This window comes from Haemorhous mexicanus, chromosome 14 (assembly GCF_027477595.1).
Source record: "Haemorhous mexicanus isolate bHaeMex1 chromosome 14, bHaeMex1.pri, whole genome shotgun sequence".
Lineage (NCBI taxonomy): Eukaryota > Metazoa > Chordata > Aves > Passeriformes > Fringillidae > Haemorhous > Haemorhous mexicanus.
In genome coordinates, this window is record NC_082354.1 from 15,720,938 (window position 1) to 15,748,891 (window position 27,954).

At 48.2% G+C, this 27,954-nt stretch overlaps 2 protein-coding genes across 3 annotated transcripts in view; one reads left to right on the forward strand and one right to left on the reverse strand.

Annotated features, from left to right (window-relative positions):
- CYSLTR1 (cysteinyl leukotriene receptor 1) overlaps positions 1–27,954 on the reverse strand; it is a 76,292-nt gene that overhangs the window by 37,916 nt on the left and 10,422 nt on the right. The gene's annotated exons all lie outside the window — the stretch shown is intronic.
- LPAR4 (lysophosphatidic acid receptor 4) lies at positions 13,335–26,333 on the forward strand. Of its 2 annotated transcripts, none has more exons than XM_059859110.1 (2): positions 13,335–13,714; positions 23,623–26,333. In XM_059859110.1, the coding sequence occupies exon 2, from the start codon at positions 23,776–23,778 to the stop codon at positions 24,820–24,822; it is 1,047 nt and encodes a 348-aa protein (XP_059715093.1). In that variant the 5' UTR covers positions 13,335–13,714; positions 23,623–23,775; the 3' UTR covers positions 24,823–26,333. The 2 variants fall into 2 exon arrangements, with proteins under 2 accessions (XP_059715093.1, XP_059715094.1); XM_059859111.1 differs by lacking the exon at positions 13,335–13,714 and adding an exon at positions 14,220–14,666.

Here is a 27,954-nt window from a genome sequence, read left to right on the forward strand (position 1 = left end):
CACTCCAGCTCTCTGCAATGGGCAGGGAATCTTCAACCAGACCAGGTTGATTCGAACCCCTGATCCATGGCTTGGGTTTTCACTGGAGCAAGGTCAGGGAAGGGTTGTCCCCCACCATTCCATCACCTCCTGCCTCATTCCCAAATTTCCCACATGGCTGCAGAGCTGCACCTGCCAGAGCCCCTTAGGCTGCTCTGAATCCCATCCCAGCAGCATCAGGCTCAGGGATGCTCCCATGGTGCCACAGCTACACCTGGCTCCAGCCCTTCCTTAGCCAAACTCCTGCCTGACCATGTCCAAGGACTGAAATAACCCAGCAGAACTCCCTGGCTGCTCTGCAGGGAGGGTTTTACTCTCCTTCCACTGCCTGTTGTGCAAGCTGGAACTTCTACATTTGCAGGGATGAGCAGGTGACATCTCCTGCTGCCCCTGGCCCCAGAGAGCAGGAATTTACTGAGCATCCACATGACATTGTGGGCCCAATCCAACTTTCAGAGAATCTGTGAGGTTGGAAAAGCTCTCCAGGGTCACTGAGGCCAAGCTGTGCCCAATCCCCACCTTGTCACAGCCCAGAGTGCTGAGTGCCACATCCAGCCTTTCCTTGGACACCTCCAGGGATGGGGACTCTGCCACCTCCTTGGGCATCCCCTTCCAATTCCTGACCACCCTTTCCATGGAGAAATTCCTTCTGATGTCCAACCTGACCCTCCCCTTTTTCTCAGGCAACAGCAATTTATGGAACTGAAGGCAGGTAGCACCTCTTGGCTCCCCTGTGTGTCCTGCTCATCCACAGGCTCCAGGCTGCTCCTGGCAGCTCTGAGACACCTGGACACCTACACCACTAAGCCAGGAAAGCCACCAAGGGCTAGTTATTGTCACAAAGGCACCTGTGGGCTGTAGGTGGGTGATGGCACTGCTGGTTGAGGACAGCAGCACAGCCTGTTCTCTCTCCAGCCATTCCGTGCCTCCCTGCACGGTTTGTGCTCCCTGCCCTCGGCACAGTGGCTGGAAAAGCAGCCAGAGGCAAGGCAGGAAGAGCTCCTGCTCTCCATGGCAACACCCAACAAACTCTGGGAGCTGGGGAGGCTGCCAGAGCTCTGTGGGCTCCAACGGTTGCAGGACGTGACTTGGGCTCCTGGGTGAGTTCCAGGGGTGCTCACAGCTTGTCCTGCCTGTGCAGGGACACCTGGGCTGGACAGAGTCCCTCAGAGTGGGAACAGAGCGGGGCTGGCACAGAACAGCCTCCCCTGCTTCATTACCCATCAGTTAATTAGCACAGGATGAGCTGCCTTGGCGGCAGCAGCTACAGCCAGGGGACACAGGAACACCTGGCAGGGCCAGGACCCTGCCATGGCACTGGGAATTTCTGGAGTGTTTGTTTCTAATGCAAGGCTGTTTGCAAATGCAAACATGCAAATGAACACAAATCCCCCAGGACTCAGAGAATCATGGGATCACTAAGGTTGGAAAATATCATCCAGTCCACCTGTTAATCTAAAACTTCCACTTTGCTACTAAACCATGTTCCAAAGTGATACACCCACACATTTTTTTAATTCTTCTGGGCATGGTGACTCCCTGGTCAACTTATTCCAATGTCTGATCACCCTCTCCATGAAGAAATTTCCCCTAATATCCAAATTAAATCTTCCCTGATGCAGCTTGAGGCCATTCCCTCTGCTCTTGTTCCTGTTCCCTGGGAGCAGAGCCTGACCCACCCGGCTGTCCCCTCCTGTCAGGAGTTGTGCAGAGCCACAGGGTCCCCCCTGAGCCTCCTTTTTTCCAGGCTGAGCCCCTTTCCAGCTCCCTCAGCTGCTCCTGGTGCTCCAAACCTTTCTCAGCTCCATTGCCTTCCCTGGACACACTCCAGTCCCTCAGTGTCTTTCTCATCATGAGCAGCCCTGACTCTGCTGTGAGCCTGTAAAAATGTGTTAAATTATCTGCCTTCCACTAATATAAAAAGCCAGGAAAAAAGCTCCTGGAGAGGTCTAAGTTTACCTGAAAATCAAGCCAAACAGGTTTTCCCCCCTTTTTCTGTGTGCTGCTGTCATGAAACGAGTTTGAATGTGGAGGTATCAAGTTCGCAGCAGTTTAAATGTTAAACGTGGCCTGGAAAAGCAGAGCTTTCTAAAAGCTTTCATTGAGCCTTGTTTTCCCCTCCCCTCTTGTGGCACAGGAGGCCTTCCACAAGTGCTCTATTCATGGGGACCCTGGCCACCAGAGCCCCTAAAATTGTTGGGCCAGCCCCAGTGGCTCGACCTTATTAAAGGGTTTGTGTTTGGGGACGTGCTGTGGGTGCTTTCATCTCCCAGACTCTGCTCAGGTTATTTTTACCCATCAGGTTGGAGGGCTGAGCCTTTGCCCGGCCACTTCTCCATGCCCTGGGTGTTTGTGGAGCTCAGCCCAGAGCCAGAGCAGCCTCAGTGCTCAATACAGCTCCAGAACCCTGCCAGATTAAGGAAAACTCACCCAAGTAAACAGACCCAAAGGGGTATGGGCTGAGGGAAAGCCTGGGGACAAAGAGCAGCCACCAGCCCATCTGCTCCTGGTCGTGCCATGGGGAGCTGTGGTGGGCAGAGAATTTGCTGTATTTGTGTTCCACAGCTCATTCTGTAGGGTTTTAATCTCATTTGTACTGGGTTGTGTAGGATTCCCTTCTGGTTCTTCCCTAGGAATTTCTCCCTGGGAGAAAAAGGAGCAGAAACTTCCTTTCTCCCCAGTTACCAACCTCCCTTCAGAAAACAGGGACACAGGCATTGTCCCCTGTGCTTCTGCCAGGCTGAAGGCAGCCCTGCCTGGAGGTGGGAATTACATCCCTCTCTGCCAGAGACTTTTCTTCCCAGCTCTGCTTCCTGAAGATGCTTCTCCCTGGATTCTGGCCCTGAGGTTATACCAGGCTTGGTGCCAGATGAATTTATTTTTGCCTGTGGATCTCTGGCACAAAGACAAGCCACGTGCCAGGAACACAGGTTGAGGTTTTCCAGGTGAGGAGCTGAGTTCAGCCAGGCTGCTCCCAATGCTTCCCTGGGGCTCCAGGGATCCTGAACATGCTCCTTGTTTTTAATGTGTTCAAATATCTCCAGGAGTGACACAAACAGTCATTGAAATCAGCAGGGAGAGCTGGGACCCACATCTCAAACCTCTTTTTCTCTGCACTCTAAAGGTCACTGATAACAGCTCCCAAATTTCATTCAAAGTGTCATTTTCTCACCTTGACCCAAGAATCTGCATTGATGTCACTTGAGGAACCCTTTGACACCTGGCAAGTTATAAAAACCTCTGAACTGGAGAAACTTTCTTTACAAAGACTTAGCAAGGTTTTCAAGCTCTGTTTTTTTCATCCTGTGCACCCAAACAGAGCAGCAGCTTGTGGAGAAAACTAGATGAAGAAAATATAGAGAAAATATACAGAAAATACATTTTTTTGGTGCAAAACTCCAGCAGACAACCAAAACTGTGGCATTTCTGAGCTTTGGAGGGCTCTGTTTGCAGCCTAAATCAATTCCACCGCTCTCTCAGACACCAGGTAGGACCCAAATTCTAAATAGCACTGTGTGAAATCATTGTCATTGGTAGAAGGAACTTGTACAAGCCAAGAAAATGGTCTCAAACCCTCATTTGTGTCAAGGCAGCTCTGTAAAACACAATTATTTTTATAAAACTTTTCTCATCCTTTACCAAGGGGGTCCTACCACACCTGAGCTCTTGCCCAGGCTGTGCAAACCTGATAATCAAGGCTCAAATCCCAATTTTTCAGTGTAAGGTGTGTGGGGAACTGTTGGTTTGAATCCCAAACAGCACAAAGAGTTCCAGTTGTCCTTATCCAGCATGGCCAATCCATGGATGTGGGTGTGGATAAAGTGACACCATCCCCTGGCAGGGACAAGGGACACACAGCAAGCCAGGGAGCCTTTGGGAGTTATCCCAAACTTTGGGAACACAAATGTCCACCTGCCAATGACAAGCTTCAAGCTGTGGTTGTGACAGCTCCAGGATGTGCTCATTGTGTGAAGCTTTCCCTCAAAAGAGACCAAGGTGAATCCCAAGAAATAGTCAGGTGCCTCACAAGAGGAAACACACAATTCTACAGTCAGGTTTCCCCTTGTTTTCTCTAATCCAACACAGAAATCTCCAAGGAAATAAATTTCTCAGAGCAAACATTTCAGAAAAATTGATATAAAATATCCAGTTCTTCCAGGATCCCCTGGCATTTCCCACAGCTTCTATTAAGATTTCTGCAAGCATTTCTCTGGGGGCTGAGTGTGTAAAACACTGCTTGTATCTGTTCCCCTCAGAGTAAATTTGGTCCAAAGAGTAAATTGGGATTCCCTGCTGGATCCCTGGGTGGAGGAGAGGCCTGGTGGGATACCTGGCTGCCCCCTGCACGTGGGGTGACAAACCCAGCAATGACGTCTGGATTGGGAAAAAGAAAACCTCAGGGACTGTCAGAGAGCAGCAGCTGGTAAATCCATACGTAGGAAAACAAACAGGGCTGAGCTTTGATGGTCCAAGTTCACAGCAGAGGTTACTTTACCTTGGCAGAGCCACATCCACGACTTTCGGCTCGGAATTCCTTCAGCAGAGCTAAGCAAAACCATGTGTTCTCCTGGAACCAGGGGAAAGTTTAACTCCAGAGCTGGGCAAAGGCAGGGCTGGAGAAAAGGAGGCTCAGGGGGGACCTTGTGGCTCAGCACAGCTCCCTGACAGGAGGGGACAGCCAGGGGGGTCGGGCTCTGCTCCCAGGGAACAGGGACAGGAGAGGGAATAGCCTCAGGCTGGGCCAGGAGAGGCTCAGGTTGGACATCAGTGGGAATTTCTCCATGGAAAGGCTTGTGAAGCATTGGAAGGGGCTGCCCAGGGAAGTTTGGAGTCCCCATCGTCCAAGGAACACCTGAAGGTGGCACTCAGAGCTCTGGGCTGGTGACAAGTGGGGATCAGGCACAGGTTGGATTTGATGGCCTTGAAGGGCTTTTCCAACCCTCACTCATTCTGGGAATTTGTGAGAGGCTCAGGAGGATTATGGACAATGGCAGGAGGGGTGTTTTGGGAAAGCTAAAGAGAACAGAAAGAGGGGAAAGAATGTTTACAGAAGAGGTGTAACAATGACTTGACAGAGAAGGGAGAGGCTCTGGCAATTCCAGCTGGTCAGAAAAATGTGGGATCAAAGCAGTGTTTAGAGAGGATCTGCTCCTTTACAAAGTGCTCCAAGGGAAACTGACAGTGGTGAACTCTCTGCCCAGGGACCTGCCATGTGTCCGTGCTATTTAAAGATGTGTCAGGGTTAGGATAAATATAGGACCTGCTCAGAATGGTCTGAAAAGTCACCTTGAGTTCTCATGGGAACATTGATTGTGAGCTACAGCTGAGTGCAGCCACTGCCAGAGCTCCCAAGGGAAAACCTCTCTGTGCCACTGTGGAAAACTGCCCTGCATAGGCTGGAGCTGGAGCTGGGGCTGGCCCAGCACCCAGGAACACCTCAAGCACTGCTCCCAGTTCCCTGCACCTCTCCCAGGGGATACAGCACTGAGACAAAGGCCACTCATGGTTCTTCTGCAGGAGATGGGGTGACAAACTCAAGGTGCTGGACAAATTCCAGGCTGTTTTTCTGTCTCCCTGAATTCCTCTGGTGCCCCCTTTGGGCATGCTGGTTTGTGCTTCCTGTCCTGGATCCCAGAGCAGCCAGAGCTGGATGCCCCCAGGCATGGAGTGGGAGCTGCTGGAAAGTGCTGCTTTGACTGGGAGCTCATTGTATTCCAGCCCTGTGAGGAAAGTCCATCTGCAGCTCCTGGGGAGCTCCTGGCTGGGATCTGCCTTCAGCTCTGCCCTCAGCACTGACAGGGGTCAGCACATCCTGGCACCCTCCACATCCCATCCTGCTCCAACCCCACCTTGGGGACCAGCCATGGCCTCTTGAAGGCCACCAGGCACTTCCCTGACCTTCCCAACCCTCCCCAGGACAGGCAGGCCCAGGGTGGAATTGGGCCTTTTGGCTTTTTGGCTGCATGAGGTTAATCCAAGCCCTTTCCAACAGATCCAGAGTAGCTCCATCAAAGCCTCAGCAAACCTTTGGCCATGCCTGTGTCATTTTCTGTCCAGCTGGAAACGGGGACAATCCTCCCAGATTTCTTCTTGCTGGGCAGATCTGTGTCTGTGACAGGGCAGGGATGGGAAAGGGATGGAGGAAAGGATCCTCAAGCCCAGAGGACACACTCCAGGACAGCAGGTCCCATGGAAGTTGGGCTGCAGGTGCTGTTATTAAGAAGAAAAGCATCCTATTATCTCCCATTCCACAGCCAGTTTGGCTTGGGGGAGTCCAGCATGATTAATAATTCATGAAATTGCATTGCCAGAAACAAGAAACCAGCAGGAAAGACTTCAATCAGACTCTGTAAAATTAGAGGGGTTGATTTGCTTCAGTCTATTCACTTCATTTGATGCAACCACTACTAAATGTTGAGTAAAATCCTTGCTTTAGGTAAATCCTTTCCCAGAGGAAAAGCAAGACAGCCAAGGAGGGAAGACAGGAACCCAGGAGAAAATCCTGTATTGGCTCCAAGACACAGGAGGTGCAGTTGTCCTTCCCTGGTCACTTAGTGGTGATAAAATGGGAAGCCCATGAATTATGAGTGAGGGTCTCACATTTCATGGAGAGCTCTTCCCCAGAGTGGGGATGTGTGGGAAATAAGAATAAGGATCTTTTTCAGTGTTGTTCACCAGAAAACAATCTGGGAAGGATTCAGCTGTGGGCTGGAGAGTTGGCTGATGCTTGCTTTGTGCATTGGTTGGGGTGATGCCTTTCTGAGGTTACCTAAAAGCAGAGGCCAGACAAAATTAAGGGAATAAGAAGTGGTTATATTTATTGAAGGGCCTTCAAAAGGCACATTTTGGGCAGACAAAGCCCCTGAGGGGCTACAGCCAAAAATGGACCACAGGTCACGAGTTTGCACACTTTTAAAAGTTTGGTCCATTTGCATATTGGGGATTAATGTTCCAATTACAGCTTCAGGTAATGAAGTAATTTGCCCCAAGTTTGCTCCCCCTCAACTCATTTTTGTTGTACATTTCTTGGGGCCTGAGGCAGTGAAGTGTCCTTGATTCCCAGGCCTGGAGAGGAATTGTTGTGCCTGCCCAAAATGGGAAAGCAGCAGCTCACACTGAATATGGAGTTTAGAGTTATGCACTAAAGAATTGTAGGATTACAAATACATGAAAAACATAAAAGCTAAAATCCTGAGGCATCATGGGAGACCTGTGGACACCACATGATCAGAGATGTGACTGGATAAAGGGACACACCAACAACGACACCGCCGTGGCAGGCAGCCAATGAGTGCTTGTTTCAGTTAAATTCTCTAAGTTTGGTTAAGTTTGGGGTATAAAAACACTTGGTTTGTTGCAATAAACAATCTTCTTCAGAGCAACAAAGAGGTCTGTGTGTCTTTGCCCCCCATTGCTACAGGGGTGTGGCGGGGCAGCAGCGCCTTCCCCAGGCTTGGAAGGACATCAGGAGGAAAGGTAAAAGGACAAAAATAGAGGCACTGCCCTGTTGGGGTTGCTGTCCTCTTTAAAACAAAGCTCTGCTAACAAAGGGAAAGGTTATACAAGGAATTCCATCCTTATCTAGGGAGCTCCTGGACAGGGAGGCCTTTCCCTGGCATGGTGAAGCTCTTCTTCCCTCAGGAGTCAACATATTTTTAACAAAGCAGCTTTTATTTGGTTTATCTCCCGGATTTCTTTGCTTGGTGCTCCATTTCCAACCTGGTGGTCCTGAAGAAATGCCCACCTTTCAGGAGATGGTGGAAGGAGATCCTGTGGGACAGCATTCAGCCTGGGCAGGAATTCTGGGTCATGAACTACGAGCTTTGGGATGAATCTGAACATCAGGCTGGACTTCCAGTGGATGCCAAGTGTTTATTACAGGCTGGAGACGGGAGGGTCAGGAGGAAGAAGGTCAGGTCCTGGTGCACCAGGACTGGGGGGTGTGAGGACTCCCTGATGGCACTTTGGAGACATTTTGGGGCCATTCCCAAAGAAATGCTTATCTGCATCTTTCAGGGCTGTGGAGCAAACCCAGAGCAGACAGCCTTGCCTGCTTTGCCAAAAGATTAATTGCAATTAGTGAGGCTGAGGGGAGGCCAAAGTCCCAGCAACAACTGGAGAGTGGGAGTGAAGCAGTAGTGGCATAACACAAATAAACCTGCTTGGATTTGCATAACACTGGGAGTTTGTACACCAGCAGAGCTCAGGCTGGGCAAGATTTGCTCTGCTAATGAGCTTTGCTTATCCAAGTCCTACAAGTGAGGCACAATTTGGGCATTTGACCCTGGATGGGCACAATCACAGAGCTCCCTATGAGCCCTGGGCTCCAAAGTGCCTCATTTTGGGGTTAAGAGACAGAATCCCAGACTGGTTTGAGTGGGAAGGACCTTAAAGCTCATCCAGTCCCACCCCCTCCCATCAGCAGGGACACCTGCCACTGTGCCAGGCTGCTCCAACCTGGCCTTGGACACTTCCAGGGCTGGGCAGCCACAGCTCCTCCGAGCAATCTGTGCCAGGGCCTCCCCACCTCCCTCCTTTGCAAGGAATCTCCAATCTGTGACTCAAACCCAGTCACTTAAAGACATTATTAACACAACAGCAATGCTGTGCTCCCTGAGGACTGACAATTCCCCAGGCCTGTGCTGAAGGATTTCTCTCCATGACATACACACCATGGTTTTGTCTGGTTTTCCATTATTCAGCCCTTGTGGCTTTTACCACTTCCCTTGGGAGCCTCCAGCGAAGCCCAATCTCTGCATTGTTCCAAACATTTCCTGATATTCAGCTGCTTCTTCCTTCTATTCATGCCCAGCAGAATTGTGCTCCTGCCTGGCTGAGCCCTCAATTGTTTGGGGTGCTCCCAGCCCTCTTAAACTGGGAGTTTTTGCTGTCAGAACCCAGAATAAATTCCCTGATTTCTCGTGTTCTTGGGATTTGTTGAAATTTAACCTCTCTCTGTGCTTCTGCCTAGGAACAACAGCCAGCCCTGGGCATGTCCTCTGTCAGAGTCTTGTCCCTTCATTTCTGCCCTGTGGTGGCTCTTGCCACCAGTCTGGCTCTCCACACTTCCCAGGTTTTTTTGGTGAAACTCATTTTCCTCTAGGAAAACAGCAGCACTTGCTGATGTCACTTTCCAGGTAGAGCCATCCCACAGCCTCAGCCCAGGGGAGCTGTGAGGGATGAAATGTGGATATGGGACCTCGTGCTGGCACTCACAGCTTGGGTTGGGAGGGACCCTAAGGATCATCCAGTTCAACCCCTGTGCCATGGGCAGCATCACCTTCCAATCCACTGTCCCTGCCTAAAACCCTGGCTCCACCATGTCTGGAATAGGAGCAGTCACTAGGATTCAGAAAAAAACCCAATAAACCAACTCCACTTCTCCCAGTTTTCATTAAAACCCTGCTCTTCAGGAAGGGAAGAAAAGGGGAAGGGTTTTGGTGTCCCTTTGGGCACCACCAGGCAGGAGTGATGTCAGGCTCTGGCCAGCTGGAGCAGGCAGGCTCTGCTGGAAAACACCTGCTCCCTTTGCCAGGGATAAGATTTCAGAGTAGCTGGATCCTCCTGTCAAAACAACAGCGTCCATTCCCACCGGGATCTGTACCAGCAGAACTGGGGAAAAGGAGCCAACAAACCCAGATCCCACAGAAAATACAGACATGGTGAGTTTCTGAACTCATTCTGGAGAAGAGAATAACCAGGAATTTCTTTCCTGGATGTCATTTCTGCAGGGAGACACCGTGGGGCTTGATGTGGTTGTGCTTGGAAATTGCTCCATGTTATGGGAAAGATGAGGAATGAGAGGGAAGTCTGCAGAATTAATCCCTTCTCCATCAACAAGAGAAATTAAAGGCTCTGAAACTACTTAGACAACCTTGGAAGAGCCAGATGAAATTCCTGTAGGACATGGAAAGCAAAGGAGTGAGGAGTGCTGGAATCAGGGAGAGGACTCTGTCTGGAGAGATGACTTTCCTGGCTTATTGTGGATAAAATAAAAACAAAGGCTGACAACAAAATGGGAGGTTTGGAGGGATATTCAAGTCCAGGCCTTGGTGCCACCAGAGGTTTGGATTTGCCTGACCCAGCAAACAGCACAAATTTTTATTTTACCTTTTCCCCAATTTCAGCAGCTCATGATCCTGCCTTTGCTTAAGTGCATTAAGTACAAAAAGGTCTAAACATTTGGAGAAGAAATATCCTGGCATCTATTGGCAAAAAGTTCTGTTGGATAGGAAAGTAATGGAACGTTAAGTGCTGATAAATAAACAAACCAACATTTTTAAATGTGGCCTTTTTAAAATTGCAAGGGGATGGCTTCACATGAGCCCTTCTCCTTTGTTTTTCTTTTCTGCCATCTCTCTACAGCACTTAAAATTATTTAAAAATTCTTCTAAATGCTTATTAAAAAACCCCCATAATTGAAAAGATGATGCTTTGGCTTCCATTTGATTCCAAAGAGATTTTTGGTTGCTGTGTTATAAAACTTTTTAAAAAAGGTTTCAAATGGAAGCTCTGACAAACCATGGAACATTAGGAATTCTGCAGCATTAATGAGTTCTTGAAAGGTTAGAGAATCACAGGATCGTGGAGTGGTTTGGGCTGAAGGGAACTTAAATCTCACCCAGTCCCACCCCTGCCATGGGAAGGGACACCTTCCACTAACCCAGGTTGCTCCAAGTCCAATCTGGTTCTGTTCAGGAATTTTCCTTTAAAATCTTTTCCATCACCAACCTTGGTTTCTGTAAAGTGACTTTTTTCTTTTTTCCCCCAGGAAAAAGCCACTATTACTCATCTTTTCCTTTAGTTTTCCTGGCAAAACCCTCAATGAAACACCCTGTTCAAACACAATTAAACCTGTTGGTTTAATCACCCCAAAAATGATACTTTGGGGTCACCCAGACACTAAACATTATTCCACAGGAGTTGTGGTCCTAAAGCTGATGCTTTAAAAGTGTGAGACCTTTAGAAGCTGTGCCACAGGATGAGAGAACAAGACAGGACATCATGAATGCATTGCAGACAGGCAAAAAATTCCAAATACAACAATTTGAGGCACAAAGTCGATGTTTTGGGCTCATGGGGGTATTCCCTTCCCCAGGCAGGGTTCCTAAACCAATGAGATGCCACCAAGCCACCCCTGGATGCTCCATTTGTGCCACAGCAGCCTGGTTATGGATTCTATGGATGGAAGGCTCCATGGAATCCTCCAAAGCCATGCAATATTTAAGGCCCAAATGACAAAGAGTTCTGCTGGGGCAGGAAAGAACAGGAAGGGAAGGAGCAATAAAGGAACACAGTTAATGCCTTGGTCATGTATATTCCAGTGGCCTTCAAATGCCAGCTGGATTTGGATTCTGCTCTTTGTCTCCTTGGAGGGCTCCTAAGTGGCCTGAAGTAGGAAAATTGGCACAAGAAAGCCTCAATTGACAGAAAATGCTCAGCAGGTTTGACAGCAGAAGAATTAAGTGATAATCACCAGGAAATGCAATATGCTCGTTTTCCAGGCAAAATTATCCCATCAATTCAGGTGCTCCTGCCTGGCTGAAATCAATGGGAATTGCACATCCCAGTCCCAAAGCCACTCCAGCACTGACACAACCAGACAGCCCAGAAGTGTCATTTCCATGGGATTTCTGTGCACAGGCAGCAAATTCTGCAGAGAGGGGCTAAAACTTCTGCTTCCAAACATTGTGCCTTCTCAGCAGCCTCACTTTCCAATAAGACAACAGCTCAGCTTCCCTTGTTTTCCAAAATAACTCCAGATTATTGATGTCCTGCCAATGTTTTAACAAGGAGAGTTCACTAAATCCCACCCTGTCCCAAGTCTAGGATGAACACCATGGGATCAGGGTGGGGACACCAAATGGGTTGTGCAGAGATGAAGAGCCCAGGAGTCTGTTCCTTGTTTTTCCATTTTAAAGCAAACACTCTTCTGTAACTGGAACCAAGAAGAGAGGCAGCCTCCTCCTTTCTTCATGTTTGGCAAATAAACCTCTCTTAAGGGCACTGTGTTGGAAATGTTTGTACTTTATTTATTTAAATAAAAATACACAGAGTGGGATGATAGCACAACATTTGGCCTATTTAGGAGGAGAAGGATAAAGGCATCCATGGATTACTTTGAGTGCCTTGAAGGGCAGCAAGAACATATTGCTCTGGGGATGTTTTCTTTCTCATCAATACCGAAAATTTTATGTTCCATAGGAACAAAATTGGAATTTTCGGGTTTTTATGTGATCTCTACAGGTTAGAGAACACTATTATGGCTCAACCTACAGATTGCACTTTTCCAGCTTCTAGTTCTGGCTGTAGCAGAAAAAATGCTCCTTATAAAAGGAAAAAAATCCTAAACCAAGTGGTGACTGAATAACCTTCTCACTACATCTTCTGGATTTAATGGCAACCAGGGACAGGGGCAAAGCTGGAATCACTACGGTGGTTTAGAAGGATGAACTCCACAAAGGGCATAAATCCCATTCCCAATCTCCTGTAACATTTTAAGGAGTTGTTCTCCCAGGCCTTCAAGTTCCCAACAGCTGAAGACTTTTGTCAGGAGAGTTTAATTAAACCAATAACTCCTAAGAGAAAGCAAACATCCCAGGCAGGCACAGCTGCCTGGGTCCGTTCCAGCAGCAGCAAAGTTGGCACAATCACCACATTCTGCCTAAATTCTCAAAGAGGCACAGAAGTTTTGGGTTAAAATTTATGCTGCATTTAATCTTTAAGGGGCCATCACTCTCCTCTCTAATGGGTTTGCCCAGCCCGGGCAGTTTTGAAGCTCAGACCCAATATGTTAATCTGAGAAAAGGTTTCAGAGAGCTCATCCTAATCTGTGTCAGAGCACCCAGCTCCCGATATCCTTCTTTCCCTAAAAAAAGCTTTGGAATGCTGCGCTGTTGGTCAATGGGTTCCCACTGAGCGCTCTCACCCTCGCATGAGAATGGGTGTGAAAAGCAGCCGCATCTCCCCAGGGATCGGCATTTCCATGCAGCCGCCCGAAAATGCCCACAAGCCACGAAACTGGGTTTCTGTGTAAATTTACTGGTGATACTGGCGGGTTTTCCATCCTGAGCCTTCTGCCAGCCCCACACTCAGGGACAGCGATGCCTTTGGCCACGCCGCCACCATTCCCCCACATTTTCTGCCTCTATTTTTACTAAACAAATCAAATGGACCTTTGCCCATCGGGAGCAGGAAACATCTGCACCGCCACCGCTCTCACTCCGAATCCACGCTCCTGTTTTTGAGTTTCGTTAAACCGGGGGCTCGCAGAGGCTGGGGCTGAGCAGCCCGGAGCTGCGGGGCTGTTACATGAGATATTCAGGAAGTTATTTGCATGGAGGGATAAAAGCCTGTGGCAGCAGCCGGCTGCGCTGCAGAGGCGACTCAGCCGCGGTGGCCACCAGCCCAAGGAATTACATCCCTCGCAGCTTCACAATGAGTTGTTTACTGGCCTTGGCTGCCTGTGGGAAGAGCCAAGGAGAGCGGAGGAAGAGGAGAGACAAACACAATGCGAGCGAGTCGCGTTAGGGGGGAGGCTGGGCTTTAGCAGCAGCCCCGGCATTTCAGCCCTATGGAAGCAGAGAGGGCTGAAAAGGGAATAAAATGAACCATCCGCCGCCTTGCTGCTGCTGCCAGAAGAGCCTCGTCCCTACCTGAAGGGCTGATATCGAAGGTAAGAGGGGGAAAGAAGCAGTTTTTAGGCAGATTCACCGCGCGGCTCTCGGGGGCAGCTCCCAGGCAGACGCAGCCACGCTTCTCTGAGTATTTGTAATTATGGCCCTGGAGAAGGAAAGCTGACCGGCTTTCCAGCAGGAATCCAGCGATTCAGGGCAAGAGCTCAGACTGTTCCAGTCAACTCCTCTGAGAAGACTTAAAACAAAACAACAACCCCCAGCCTAACAAACAGCGCCTTTCTAAATCTGCCCAGGGACATATTTGCTATTTTATTTCCACGGCCAACTTTGCTCTGCAGCTTCCTAATCTTACCCAGTGCTCTCCCGATTCTCAGCTCCCCTTCTGCTCCTCACTTTTTTTTTTTTTTTAATTGGAAGGCAAAACAATTACGGCCGCGGGAAGGAAAATCCGAGCTTTGAGGAGCTTTTCCCTGCTCGTTCCCATCGGGCACGCTCTCCCAGGCTGGGTCCCCCGGCTAATTGCTCAGGAAATCCGCGCTGCTCATTGTCGGGCTGTCCTTAAGCTGCTAATTCCGAACTGGGAGAGGCTCTGGAAGGGAATCCATGGCTAGAGCCCCGCGAGAGGGACCCAGCGGAGACCCGGGGCGGGGCGGGCTCCGGCGCTAATAACACATCCCTGCCCAATGGAAAGCGTTTCCTATGGAGACCCCCAGGAGTTCCCCCTGCCCACAGCCCCTGCCCAGACATTGGGCCCATTCTTGCGTCCCGTTTTCCCAAGACACGATGGCAGCGGCGCTCGGCAGCCCCGATCCCGCTCGGAACAAAGGCCGGGCAGCTGCCTCCCAGCGCGGAGTTTGAGGATGAGCGGCTGAACTTGGGCAAAGTGGGATTCCCGCGTGGGAATCGGGCGGTTCGTGTCGCGGGGACACAAAGGACTGTCAGGGAGGGATCCCCTGGAAGCCCCGAGCCGTGGGAATGGTGGCGGTCCCGGTAAGTTCCCCCCTTCCCGAGGCAGGAAAAGCGGCCGGATTTCATGGCAGCTCCGGGTGGGGGTTCTGGAGGCTGGGATGGATGTGGGGGATGAATCCCGCCGGGTTTCACTGGAGATCCGCGGTGTTTTCCCTGCGCTGGCGACTCCCCTTCCTCCTGCTCCAGCCCTGCCGTGGCTGGGGCTGCTTAAAGGGAGAAAGATGAGCTCCAAGTTTTGGGAAAGTAATTCCTGTGCGAGCTACTCCTCCAGATTGCATGGAAATGGTTCTGACTCTCAGCGCAATTCTCCATTCCCGTCGAGATTCTCGCTGTGGCACTGCAGGTGACAAGTTTAGGAGTTTTCTGTCCTCTTGTTTGTTGTGTGTTTGTGAAAAGGATCTCTTGGATACAGCTTCCTTTTGTACTTGAATTCAATGTCATAAAGACACTTTAGGCTTATAATGGATTCGATAGAAATGTGGCATTCACCTTCGTTTAATGGAGGGCTGGTTCCCACAAACTATACAAAAAATTTGGAATTAAGTTATAAATATTATACTGAAAACTTTAAAAATTTTATTTATCGCTTTGGCTTCCATTCATGGCTAAAATCTACTCCTTTAAAGCTGCAAAATTCAATGAGAAAAATTCAAAGACAGATCTAAAAAAACCCGGGTGTCTGAAGTAAGATGAACAATGAGCATCATTTAAAGATTTGGCTGTTTGGAGAAGAGATGATTTAACACAATATAAGCACATGGCAGAAAAATTTGCAGGAAAAGTTTGGAGGTTTTAATGACATTCCCAAATCATTGTTTGAGAGGAGACAATTGTGTGTGGTTTTTGTATTGCTGCCCTATAGGAACAGAACAGTCAAATCCAGAGGATGGGAAGTGCAAAGTTCACAGCTCGGTGATAAGGACATTCCCTCCTTGTAGTACTTTTCCATCTTCTTGCCCTTAGGAGAATTCCCTAAAAACAAAACAGGCAGGAAACCCTGGTACTTTGTGGGGTTCAAAGCCTCTGCATTTTAAAAGAAAGTCCTGAAACACAGAGGAGGGAGGAAGGGGGTGGGAGAGGAGGCTGAACAAACATTTCACTGGAATCCTTTGAGGCTAAAAATGAGAATCCTCCTCAACTGATAAAAATCAATGTCTTCCAAATTCCAGGGTCAAGAGCTCAGCTCCACACAGACAAACACAAGAAACGCCCCAGTTCTGCCCTCACCTTCATTTAGGGCATTGCAATGAGGCACAGAACTGCAAAGCTGCACCTGGGGTTGCTGAGGAGGAGGGATGGAAACATTCCCTGGGCAGGGAGAGGATGCTCTCCCAGCTGGAAGATGGATCAGTCCTCCAGCAGTGACCTCATGGCTGTAGCACAGGAGCAGGAATTAAAGCAGTTTTATGTAGAGCTTGGGCCAGGTCCTGGGGGCAGGGTGCACCATTGGAGGGGACGTGGCAAAGCAATTTGGGAATCTGTCACTGTGGCACCTGGAGCCATCTGGGTGGATGTCCTGTCCATGATCCCTCCGTGCCACTGCCCCTCGCCCTGGTTACAGCATATTTGGGATTTTGATATTTCCCGATGTCTGAGCGTTCCTGGTCAGGGCTCTGTGGCTGGAGTGGTGCTCCAGGATCCCAAAGGAGCCGGCAGGGAGCCGTCTGGGCAGGGTGGGGATGGCTCCTGGAGCACTCAGCCACCCTCAGCAGGTCTTCCCAGGTCAAGCCTGCGTGCAGAGCCTCACTCCGCTCCTCCACAGGTTGCTCCTCCTCCCTAAATAAGGATCCGATTTAGTCCCGGGGAAAGGGAGCCACCACTTTCCACAGAAGGGAAATTCTCTCCCTGAAAAGAGGAGCTCTTTATTCCCAGAGCAGACAGTGGCTCTGCAAGGCTTCCTCCTGCACCAGCTCCCAGTTCAGCCCCATAAAAGGGGTAAAGATCCACCCTGCTCCAGAGCCAGACCAGCCTGAGCTGACCCTGGCTGCAGGGAAATTTGCTGGATTATTTCTGATGTGTTTGGTTGGTAGGAAAAATCTTGGCAAGTGAAATTAAGGGACATTCATCAGTCCCTGAGCCCTGAGACAAAGGTGTGTTCTGGCCGCAGAGCAGATCCTTTCTCTGGTCAAAACATGAGCTCATCAGGCTGTGAGACCCTGTGATGCTGTAAATACACAGCCACAACAGATCTCTTCATTTCCTCTCATAATATTCCCATTTTCCTTTCTTGAACCTGCAGACAACTCACCCTTTTCCTCCCCAGCATGTTTTACAGATGGATATAACCATATTTAGCAGGAAAAGCAGCATCCATCCCTTGCACGATGCCAAAATGTCATTGTCTTGCCCTCATCTTATAATTAGAAATCTGATTTCTAAGAGGCTTCACTGCAGAAGCTTTGCTGGCTAGCTGAGATTGGCTATTTCTGCATTGTGGAGTAATTTCTTACTTATTTTACCACTTTACAGAAAAAGCCAGGTTGGACAAGGCTTGGAGGTAGAAGGTGTCACTGCCCATGGCAGGGATTGAACAGGATGGGCTTTAAATTCCCTTCCAACCCAAACCGTCCTGGGATTCTACAATCCTCAAAATTTCCCCTTTTCCCCTCAGGATAAAGCCATTTAAGACAATAAAGCCCTGTTAGATCAAGCCCCTGCAGTAAATAAATGCAGGGCACAGATCCCTCAAGGTCCCAAACATGGATTTTGTCCAGCCCCATGGAAGGACTGGCCCAGCACCCAAAGGAATCCAGACAGCCCCTCCAGCCAGGCCACCTTGCCAAGGTGAAATTGGTGCTTGTGCTGCTGTGTTGGCACCTTCTCAAGCAAGGCAAGACAAGAAAAGTCCATAATTTCTGATAATGGGAGGAGAAAGTTCTCAGCTCTCCCATTTCAGCAAAGGGAGTGCAGAGGATCCAGCCCAACAGAATGAGGATGGGGTGGCAGGAGGGCTCCAGGTGGTTCAGAGGAGCTGAGGAAAGGCAACAAGGAGCCAAAAAGCCAAGGAGTGGCCGAGGAAGCACTGGAAATTGTGTCAGGGAAAGCAAAGAAAGGCAGCTTGTTGGGCAGGCTGCTGACTGGGAACCTTTTGGAGCTGTGAGCAAATAAACCCAGGCCTGTTGTTGGAGTCCCCAGTGGCTCAGGGAAACAGGAGTCTCTTATTTTTTATGTTGTTTTTTTTTTCTCAGCCACACTTTGTAATGAACCAGAGCTACATCAAGGACACGGCAACCTCTACCACAAACATTATTCCTGGGTGAAAACAACCTGGTCAGACAGGGTAACTTTGCTTTTCAGCACTTCATCAGCTTTTCTTTGCATCTAAATCTTCTCCTTTGAATCCAGCACTGCCATTATCCAGCAATCCCTGGGGCTCCAAACAAGCAGCATTCCCGCACTCCTCCAGCACCAAAGGCCGGGTAAAAAGCCGCTCTTACAAGTGGTAAATAATGCAAACTTCGCCGAGAAGTTTGGGGTGAATCCCATCGTTTCCTGGCTGCGGCCCAGCCCCTCTGGAGGCTGCTGGGGATGGGGAGAGGCAGAGCACGCCAAGGGTTAAAGGGTGATGTAAATGGAGAGAGACATTCTCGGTGCAAACAAAAGGAGAGTCATGCCCTGAGGATCAGTGGCTGAATATGGGGTAAGGCAGTTCGCGAATCTCTTCTGAAGGAAACATTTTAATTAGCTCAATCCAAAACAGATACAGCCCAGAGAAGGCACCACGAGCAGGAAATGCTTTGTAAGTCTCAGAGGACAGTGAGGAGACAACGGCGGTGCTGAGCAATTAAAAAAAAAAAAAAAAAAAAAAAACAAACCAAGGGAGGAATAAAGGAGAGCGCCTTTAGGGTTCGGGCTGAGAGGCTCAGGTTTCCTTCCCTGCTCCATCCTGGAGAAGAATTAAATCGGGGTCCTGCTGCATTGGTGCACACAGAAAGGAGCTGCTGAGCTTGGAGGGGGCGTGAGGGTCCCCAGGAGGCAAAGCCAGCTCAGACCAGGGGACAGCAGCTCCCACCCCATCCCTGCGCTCACTCCGGCTCAGTGAGAGGCGATCCCTCTCCAAGCCCCCCACGTTTGGGGTTTTTCTCTGGAAAAAAAATCCTGCTGAAACCTGACTGAAGCGGGCCACTCCCAACTCCAGCTTCCCGCAGGTACAGGAGAGCAAGGGCCAGGGACTGTCGGGTCCGGTGACACTGAGCACAATAAGTGTCAAAGCCATGAATAAGAGCCTTCCTGCCCTGGTTTTTAGGCTAATCACCCGCAAACGTCCCCATTCCCCGGCATACCGGCCGGGCATTCACTCCGATAAACCGGGCAAGAATGGCCCTTTGAAGCTCCACAAACCTCCGTGGACTTCAAAGTCCCACTTGTGTCTGCTCTTTCCCCACTGTTCTCCAATACATCACTTAGGATTAGGAAATGAAAGAGATTAAAGCGTTTCTCCGTCCCAGCGCTTGGGATCGTCAATGGAGCTTTGTTTACAGGCAGCTGCTCCGCTTCCCACCCTCTAATCCCGGCCTTCCCTTGCTCCCACCGCACCGGGGAAGAGAACTGGGGATCTGCCAGGAGCTCCGGGGAGGATGGAGCACTCACAGCCGCCCAGCGAGCTGAGCCCAACCCCAAAATTGGTGTCCCAAGCTATTTCCCATCCCTACACCTTTCTCTGGAGGAGCCAGATCCAGCATCACCTGCTCCAGCTGCTCCTGCTTTCCATAAATCCACAGTGCTGGCGCTGGGAAAAGAGGCAGCATCGCTGTGCAGCAGCAGCTCCTGCCCTGGCAGCCTCCAGCAGGGAAAAATCAGCCACCAGATTGCCCCAGACTGGAGGTTTGTCCTTAAAGCTGCTGCCAGTTCACACTCTCAGAGCTCTCCCTGAACAAAACCAACTTTTACTGACAAAAGGAAACAGAAGTTAGTGGAAATTCCATTGCAGGAACTGAGATGTTCAGTTTCTCAGATAGAAAGCGGCTTTGGTTTTTTAAAAAATATGTAATAGTTTTGATTTTATCTGTTCAAACAACTGCAGTTTAATCTTATTTTATCTATAGTCACCAGTCTAGAAGAACCCAAGTCCTACAGGCTTACAGAGAGTTATCATCTCTGCAAAAATCTGCCAAAACCCCAAACATCTCCCCACAAAAAAACCCTTACTTGTACTTTCTGCTTAATTAAAGTGGAACAAAAGAAGGAAATAAACACCAAGAAGCTGCAGAGCCAAGTTTGTTGTGCTGCTGTAACCCTGGGCTCCATGGTAGGAGTAAGTTACACACCCCACAGGTGTTGTAGCAATGGGGTGAGGAGCAGGGAGCTGCAGACCCTGGAGAAAATGGAATTCTTGTCAGGAGAAGGCAGAGGTAAAGCTCTTGCTGTGCCCCAGGAAAATCCCAATTTATTTCCATGCCAGGGCTGAGACCCTATCAAAAGACAAGGAGTGGTGCCATAACCTGGAAGAAAACCCAGAGAAACCTCCCCAAACCCCACTGTCCTGCAGGTTTTGGCCTCTCTGCCTATAAACCTTTGTTTCTCAAGATTTAAGAGATAACCTGAGTACACACCGTGACAATCCAGCCAAGATCCTTCAGCCCTGGGAGGTTTTCCCATCAGGGCTGTGCCAGACCTCCCAAACCCAGAGTTCAAATGAACACACAGGGTGTCCTTCACATCCAGACTGATCAAGTTCCACTCATCTAACATCTCACATGACTAAAAGAAAATGCGATGATGCCAAAAATGCCAGCCCCAAACTTCATGCTGGTGTTTTTCTGACCTCAGCTTGCTGCACATGTGGAGAACAGGATCGGTGTGGAGCAGGAAGAATGGGATAATGGAATGACAGGGCTGCTTTTAAAATTTGTTTTTTCCCTGCAGTAATTCCTGTTCTAACAAACAGCTCCTCTGGATGGAGCTGCAGTCTGGCAGTTTGGAGGTGTCTTGGGGTGCTGAGAGGAGGAAATAGAGGAATTGTAAACAGGATACTCAGGCACCATAGGAAGTAACACCAAGTTTTCCTCTCTTTTCAGTCCATGGGGGATGGGATATTTCTACTGTAAAAGAGCAAAGCCTGGAGCTACTCTGCTGAACCTCACTCTGAATTATAGGGTTTTGTGAGGGATGGCTGGAGGTTTGCTGGTACCATCCCTGCTAGGAGAGGGATATTCTGAATTTTATCACACTAAACAGGGGGTTTATTTCATTACATTCCTCCCCTCCTGGACTGGCCCCCAGTTAAAATATAGGATTTAAAGCTTTGCTCCACCTGAAATATAAAAAAACCACTACTTTGTGATTCTGTATTTACTAAGTTTTTTAAAAATATATTGCTTTACATTTTCCCAGCAAGGCAAACACAGTGGTGACCATGAAGAGCATCCCACTGCTTTAATCCATAGTGGAAAGGAAGGAAAGGGAATTTTACACTCGGAAAACTCAATCTGTGGACTCGTCCTACAGAATTTAAAGCACATGGCTGGGTTTCAAAGCCACTTGTCAGCTTGTTTAAACACCTCAGGGTTCCATAGGTAAACAAGGCAGGCTGTATTTTAAAGCCCATAAGTTAACTAGACAATTGCTGGCAGGCAATTCCCAGAGATTGGACACTGGAAAAAATAGGATTTGACCTTGGGGCTGTCTGGAGCAGAGCAGGGAGAAAAGAATCAGGTGATGGAGCATCTTTTTTCTTGTGTGAGGAGTATCTGGGTCAGGCTGCTGGCAAGGAACACTTGGTCAGCAGCAGAGGTGAGAGTTCCAAAGGCACCCTTCAAACCTGGGTCTTGAGGAACTGCCCAGATCCAGGCCAGGTTGGAAAGTGGGGTTTCCACTGGGCTCCCAGACTGTGTGAGGTTTTCCAAGGACACCCAGTCCCTCTGAGATCTCCCCAGAGTGGACCCTGGACCAGGAGAGTGTGGCACACCTGGGGTTCACACACCCAGGGAGTCAGAATCCAGCATAAACACAAACTGCTGATGGAGATAACAGGGAGTGTCTGCACTGGGAGGGAGCTCCAAGACAAGGATTTAATGCTTTAGGCTGAAGGTTAAGCCAAGGCTCAGCTATTCCTGTTAGAGCTCATGGGAGCGTTCCAGTCCAACTTAGCTCTTGTTTAAAGGCATCTGAACTTTCAGGCAAGACCTTTCCTTTTTTCCTTTTACCACAGATCTAAAGAAAATGAGTTCAATCCCACATTTGAGATTTTAATCCTGTCCTTCCCATTAATTTAAATATTTTTATATTGCTTTTTTTAGCTTGTTTTCCAGTAAAGCTCATTTAACCATAATTTTAGGAGGAAAAACATCTCTACAGGAGAGACCTCCAAGTTCCAATTAATCTTTTTGGATGTCCAAAGGATGAAGTCATCTGGGAAGGCAGCTACTTTGCCAGGTGCAAAGGTGAGGTGCTGCCTGCTCCCAGGGTCACAGCACCAGAGTTTGGGAAGCTTGTGGTTCTCCAGGCATTCCCAGGTGAGGAACTTGCCCCTTCCCTCCAGCAAAGCTGTGGCTATCCCAGCTTTCTCAACACTTGCCATTTTACCAGCAAGGCTGACAGCTGGCATGCGACAACTCCCAGGAGGAGAACACAGGAAAACATCTGATTTTGATCATTTGCATCTCAAATTGTCTTGAAACCATGATTTGTTTTCCATTTTATTTGTTTATATGTTGCCATTGCAACCTTTAACACAGTTCAGTGACAGGTTTGGAGCTGGAACTCCTCTGTCAGGGGTTCACTCTGGAAAGGATCCCACTCTTCACAAGAGTTTCGCCTCCAAACTACTCCCAGTTGTAGCTCCTAAATTTCTTAGATTACAAGGAGATTCCAAACTAGTTCTTATTTGGTTGGCTGGAGTTTGTAAGGAAAAGGTCTTTCCCTTCGTGACCCAGCTTTGCTCCACATTTCCAAGAAGTGCTGAGTTCATGATCCAACTCACAAACCTTCCTTGCTCCAGAGGGACTTACCTCAAGGAGACTTTCCGAGGGATTATTCTCACAGGCGTTAAAAATACTTTAAATAGCCAGGAGAGATGATCCAGGGAGTTCAGGAAGCACCTATGTCCAAGTAAAAACACGCTCACTTCACAGGTCTCCAAAGCTTGTTGAGTTGGGACAAAGTCTTACAAGAGTGTAGTCCGTGAGATTTCCCAAATTTCACATTCCAAACCTCGACAAAGAGTAGGAATGAAAAGCAGCTGCTGGTATAGCTTAGAGGAATCTTTCTTGGGAAACCTTTACACTTGCAAAAAAATTCCTTTTGGAAGTAATACCATATTTGCAGACATTTTTAAACAGGAAAAAAAAAGGAAACATGGCTTTGGGAAGTGTTTTTGGTAAATATTTCTGAGCTACAACAGTTTTCCACTTTGGAAAACATGTGTAAGGATGCTCCTATTTTCAATTAGAAAAATGCCAAAGCAGCTCTTCTTTATCATAGATTTTGGTGGGGTTTTCAATACTTTTGCATCCAAAAAGGTTGAAAATCCATAGAACTTGTCTTTGTACTCAGTTTAAAGCAAACACTACAATTTTCAGCTTTTCTCCTCCTATTTCAGATTTAGGGCAAAATTTCAGATGTTTCAATCTGTTACATTTCTTTCCAAACATCCTGGCCCAATTCCATCTCAGATTTTAAAGAAAAACCTTTCCAAGGGGAATGTTGGAATTATCACAGAACTGTTTGGGTTGGAAAGGACCTTAAAGCCCCTCTTGTTCCAACCCCAGCCATGGACAGGGACACCTTCCATAGACCTGGCTGCTCAGAACAATCACTCTTCTTCAAACAGGAGGATGAGGGAGGGATGGAAGGAAAGGAAAGGCCAAATTCAGTAAATTCCATCTCCAGCTGTGAAAAGCCCCAATAATAGTGGAATTTGTAAAGACTTGCTTGAAAACTAATTCCTGCTGTTGTTTGCACGTCCATTAATTTGGGAGTTTCTCTTGCACAGCCACTTTGGTTCAAGACTGATGGCAGCTCTCTCTTTCTCCTTTAGGATGAAAGGATCCATGAGGGAGATGCGGTAGGAAGGAGTCCAGCCACCTCCCTGGAATGCGTTCCTTCGGGAAGGGACGAGCTCCCTGCCTTATTTTATGGATGTCACTGAAGTAGACTTTGAAGGCCTTTGGAAGCCCATCCCAGACTTGGCATGGGAAACCACAGCAACAACCATACCTGCCTGACAGATGATTCCTTCAAGTACAACCTGTACGGAGCCGTGTACAGCGTGGTCTTCATCCTTGGCTTGATCACAAACTGCGCCTCCCTCTTCGTCTTCCTCTTCCGGATGAAGATGCGGAGCGAGACGGCCATTTTCATGACCAACCTGGCGGTTTCAGACTTGCTTTTTGTCTTCACTTTGCCCTTTAAGATTTTCTACAACTTCAACCGGCACTGGCCCTTCGGGGACAGCCTGTGCAAGATCTCGGGCACGGCGTTCCTCACCAACATCTATGGGAGCATGCTGTTCCTCACCTGCATCAGTGTGGATCGCTTCCTGGCCATCGTGTATCCCTTCCGCTCCCGCACCATCCGCACCAGGAGGAATTCCGCCATCGTCTGCGCCGGCGTTTGGATCCTGGTCCTCAGCGGAGGAATTTCGGCCTCGCTGTTCTCCACCACCAACGTGTCCAACACCAGCACCACCTGTTTCGAAGGGTTCTCCAAAAGGATCTGGAAAACCTACCTGTCCAAGATCACCATATTTATCGAGGTGGTGGGATTCATCATCCCTCTGCTGCTCAACCTCACGTGCTCCTCGCTGGTTCTCCGGACTTTACGGAAGCCGGCCACCCTGTCCCAGATTGGGACGAACAAGGAGAAAGTGCTGAAGATGATCATCGTGCACGTGGCCATTTTCGTCGTGTGCTTTGTCCCCTACAACTCCATCCTGTTCCTGTACGCGCTCGTGCGCTCCCAGGCCATCGCCAACTGCTCCCTGGAGAGGTTTGCCAGGACCATGTATCCCATCACGTTGTGCATCGCCACCCTCAACTGCTGCTTCGACCCCTTCATCTACTACTTCACCTCCGAGTCCTTCCAGAAGTCCTTCAACATCAAAACCCAGATCAAAATGGATTCTCTCTTCAAGACAGAGATGCCGCTCACAAAGACGGCGCTGCCGGCGCCGCAGGATGAGATCAGTGACCAGGCCATCACCAACGGAGGAGATCCCACATCTGAATCCCATTTCTAGGGAGATGTTTACACAGGGAGTTACCCCCCATTAACTCCTGATTAACATCACGTGGCAAAGAGCAGCTCCAGAAAATGGGGGCTCACACGTGGGGTTAATGAAGAAAAGCTGCTGGGGGACAACAGGTCCTCGCACTGGGATGGTCCCATCACATTCCACAGGTGAACACAAAGTGTGAAAATCCCAATCGATCTCCCTTTGGAGATTATGGATAGGCTACAACACATGCATCAACTCAGGAGGGAACAGAACAGCTTCTTTAACCAGAAGATGCCAACATTTGGCATTTTCCTCCTCAGCAGTTGACATGGGACCAGTTGGGAAATAGAAAATTTCATTTTTTTTAGAGATTCCTGCCAATATTTCTGCCTTTTGCAGGTGCATCCTCATATGTTAACTCAGTAACTTCCCACAATATGTATGTTTGCTTACAAAGGCATAATAAAAGCTTGTGGCTTTTCCTTACTCCACTGCCAGCGTGCAGAGCCTGGTTTTCCTAGAGACTGGAATTTATGGAGAGGTTTGAAGTGTAAATAATTGTTTAGCAATTAGGCAAAAGAGTTGCTTGGTGACAGAAAAGATAGTAAGAAAAAAAGATAATTATTACTACAGTTTTATAAGATGAACTTTCATTTTTATCAGATTAAGCTGTCATTTAATTTATTTGATTATTTTTAATGCCACCTCTGGGAAGGAGTAAAGAGCTCATTAATGATATGTTGCACCTGGGCTTTTATATCCCAGGGGATTATATGACTATTTCTGGGAAGGGCTGGACTATAAAGTCAGCTGGAGAAAGGCCTGAAACCCCAGAGTTCTTCCAAGGGCAGAGCTCCCATACAGAAGCTGAGGCAGCTGAAGGCCCAGGAGTGCTGATCCACTGAAATATGGACAAGTGGTGTCCCAGCACCCAATTAAGGGAGGCTCTGTGATTGCTTAATGGGTTTTTAGGGCCTCAAGGTAACTCAAAAGCCAATTTGCTGCACTCTTTTCTTAGCTGGTTACAGCAATATTGACTTGTTTTCCAATTAATTTATTACCTTTCTTTTTATAGATTACAGAAATATATGGAAAATTAATTATTTGTATGTGTTGCGTTTTACCACCTGGTTCCTTTCTCCAACTCTTGGCTCGTGTTTGAAGCTCTACAGCCCTTCCCAGGCTGGTTCATTCTCAAGCATAAGACAGAAATGAAGAGAACAATTTCCTTTGAAAAAATATAAAGTTACAACTTGTTAGCTCAGCAATATACATTACCATGGCAAAGCTACTTCTAGGGAATTATTGCCAAAAAAAGAGACAAATTATTAATTCAGCAGATGTTTTCCACTCAACTCTAAGTCTCTCTGATGAAGCCTCGTGAGATACAAGAGCAGCACCTCAAATGTGATCATTTAAAGCAACAGAGGTTTAATTGCAAGAAGAATTCAGCTGTAAAATGTTAATGCTTCCAAGGGAATATTTATTTAGCACTGCATTCACTTTGAATAAAGAAGTCAGTGGCTAACCAAGGTTGAGAGACCCCAAAAATTATTCTATTTCAGCCCTAAAATGTCAGTTATTGGAGAAAAGCACATGATCAGCTCATTATACACAGAGAGTATGAGAGCAGCCAAAATTATTCTATTTCAGCTCTGAGTTACAGCAATATTTACTGGAAACTTGCACACAGGACTGGCCTGGGAGGCTTTTCTGGAGATTAAACTACAGACAATTGCACTTTGGAGCAGAAGAATGTGAAAACAAGGAGAGATCATTGAAAAAATTGGGTGGAATGAGGTCAGTGTGGCAGGACAAGGGATAGGCAATGACAGGGAATTTGGCAGCAGCTGGGAAAGGTTTACCTCCAGCCCAGGGGATGAGCTGGGCTGTAGGAAGCAGCAATATTTGCCATTTACCCAGTGCCTTGCCACTTTTCCTTCCTGTGCCCCTCTCCTAGTGCACCCAAACTCTTCACAGGGAATTTTAAAATCCATATTTCCTTTGGCTCATCAGCCCATCTCAACCCTTGCTGTGAAATGTGTGCATGTCAGAGAAGTTGCTCCCTTCAGATCCAAAGGCAAAGAGAGGGATTTGCCAGGCTTCCCTACAGGCAGAGTTCTCCCTAAGGAGCAAATCCTTCATCCCGTGGCAGAGGAGGGTTGGGGAACCATCAGCAGCTCTGATACACCCCAAATTCTGTGAGAAAAGGGGCACCTCATCCCAAAACCCTACCAGGAACTGGACTTAATGAGACACAAGCTGCATTTTTTAGGGATGAGAGAGGGAAGAAAAAAGAACAGGAAGAATTCATTAACAAGCTTCATTTCTAGGGGTGGGAGAGAGAAGGAACCAGAGTGAGAAGGATTCACTAAAAAGTGAGGGTGCCTTTAGAACCACAGAATATCCTGAGCTGGAAGTGACCCACAAGGGTCATGGAAGTGCCACTCCTGGCCCTGCACAGGACAGCCCCAAGAATCCCACTCTGTGCCTAAAAACATCTTCCTATTTGCAGGAAAAATATTTGGAACATAAGAAAATGCTCTTCTCTGAGGCAAAGCCCTGCTTAATTCAGATTTACAGAGATGAGAAACCTGTTTACACTCAGCTTGTTCTCAGCAGGCAACATCCAACTGCCAGCTTGGAAATCTTATTTTAAAGCTGCTGCTTTACACTTGCAAAGCAAGAAGTGATTCCAGAGCTTGTGGGGTTTGGGAGCTTTGTGGGACAGGGCTGTTCTCATGTCTGGTGGCTGCAGAACCTCTCATTTCCAGAGTCCTGAGACACCTTCTGCTCTGGGTGTGCTCCACAGACCTTCTTCTGGTAAAATCCAAGGGAAGAAAGAAAAATCCAGGCTAGAAACCACTGTCTGGGCTTCTGAAGGAAATGGTAAAAGAGAGGAGGGAATGAACTGCCTGGGACTGGACAAGCTCCAGGCCCCACATCCATGGCCTGCCTGTAATCCCAGCATAATGGGTGTCTTTTTGGGAGCCAAACCAGTGCCAATGCTTACAAATTTCTGTTTGCAGTTTTATGGGGCAAGAGCTGCGGTGGATATTCTCACATAAAATGTAATCCTATCATCCTGTGCCAAAATGCCAACTGAAAAGATCCATTATTTTGTAATTTAAGACCTCATAAATTATATGGAGA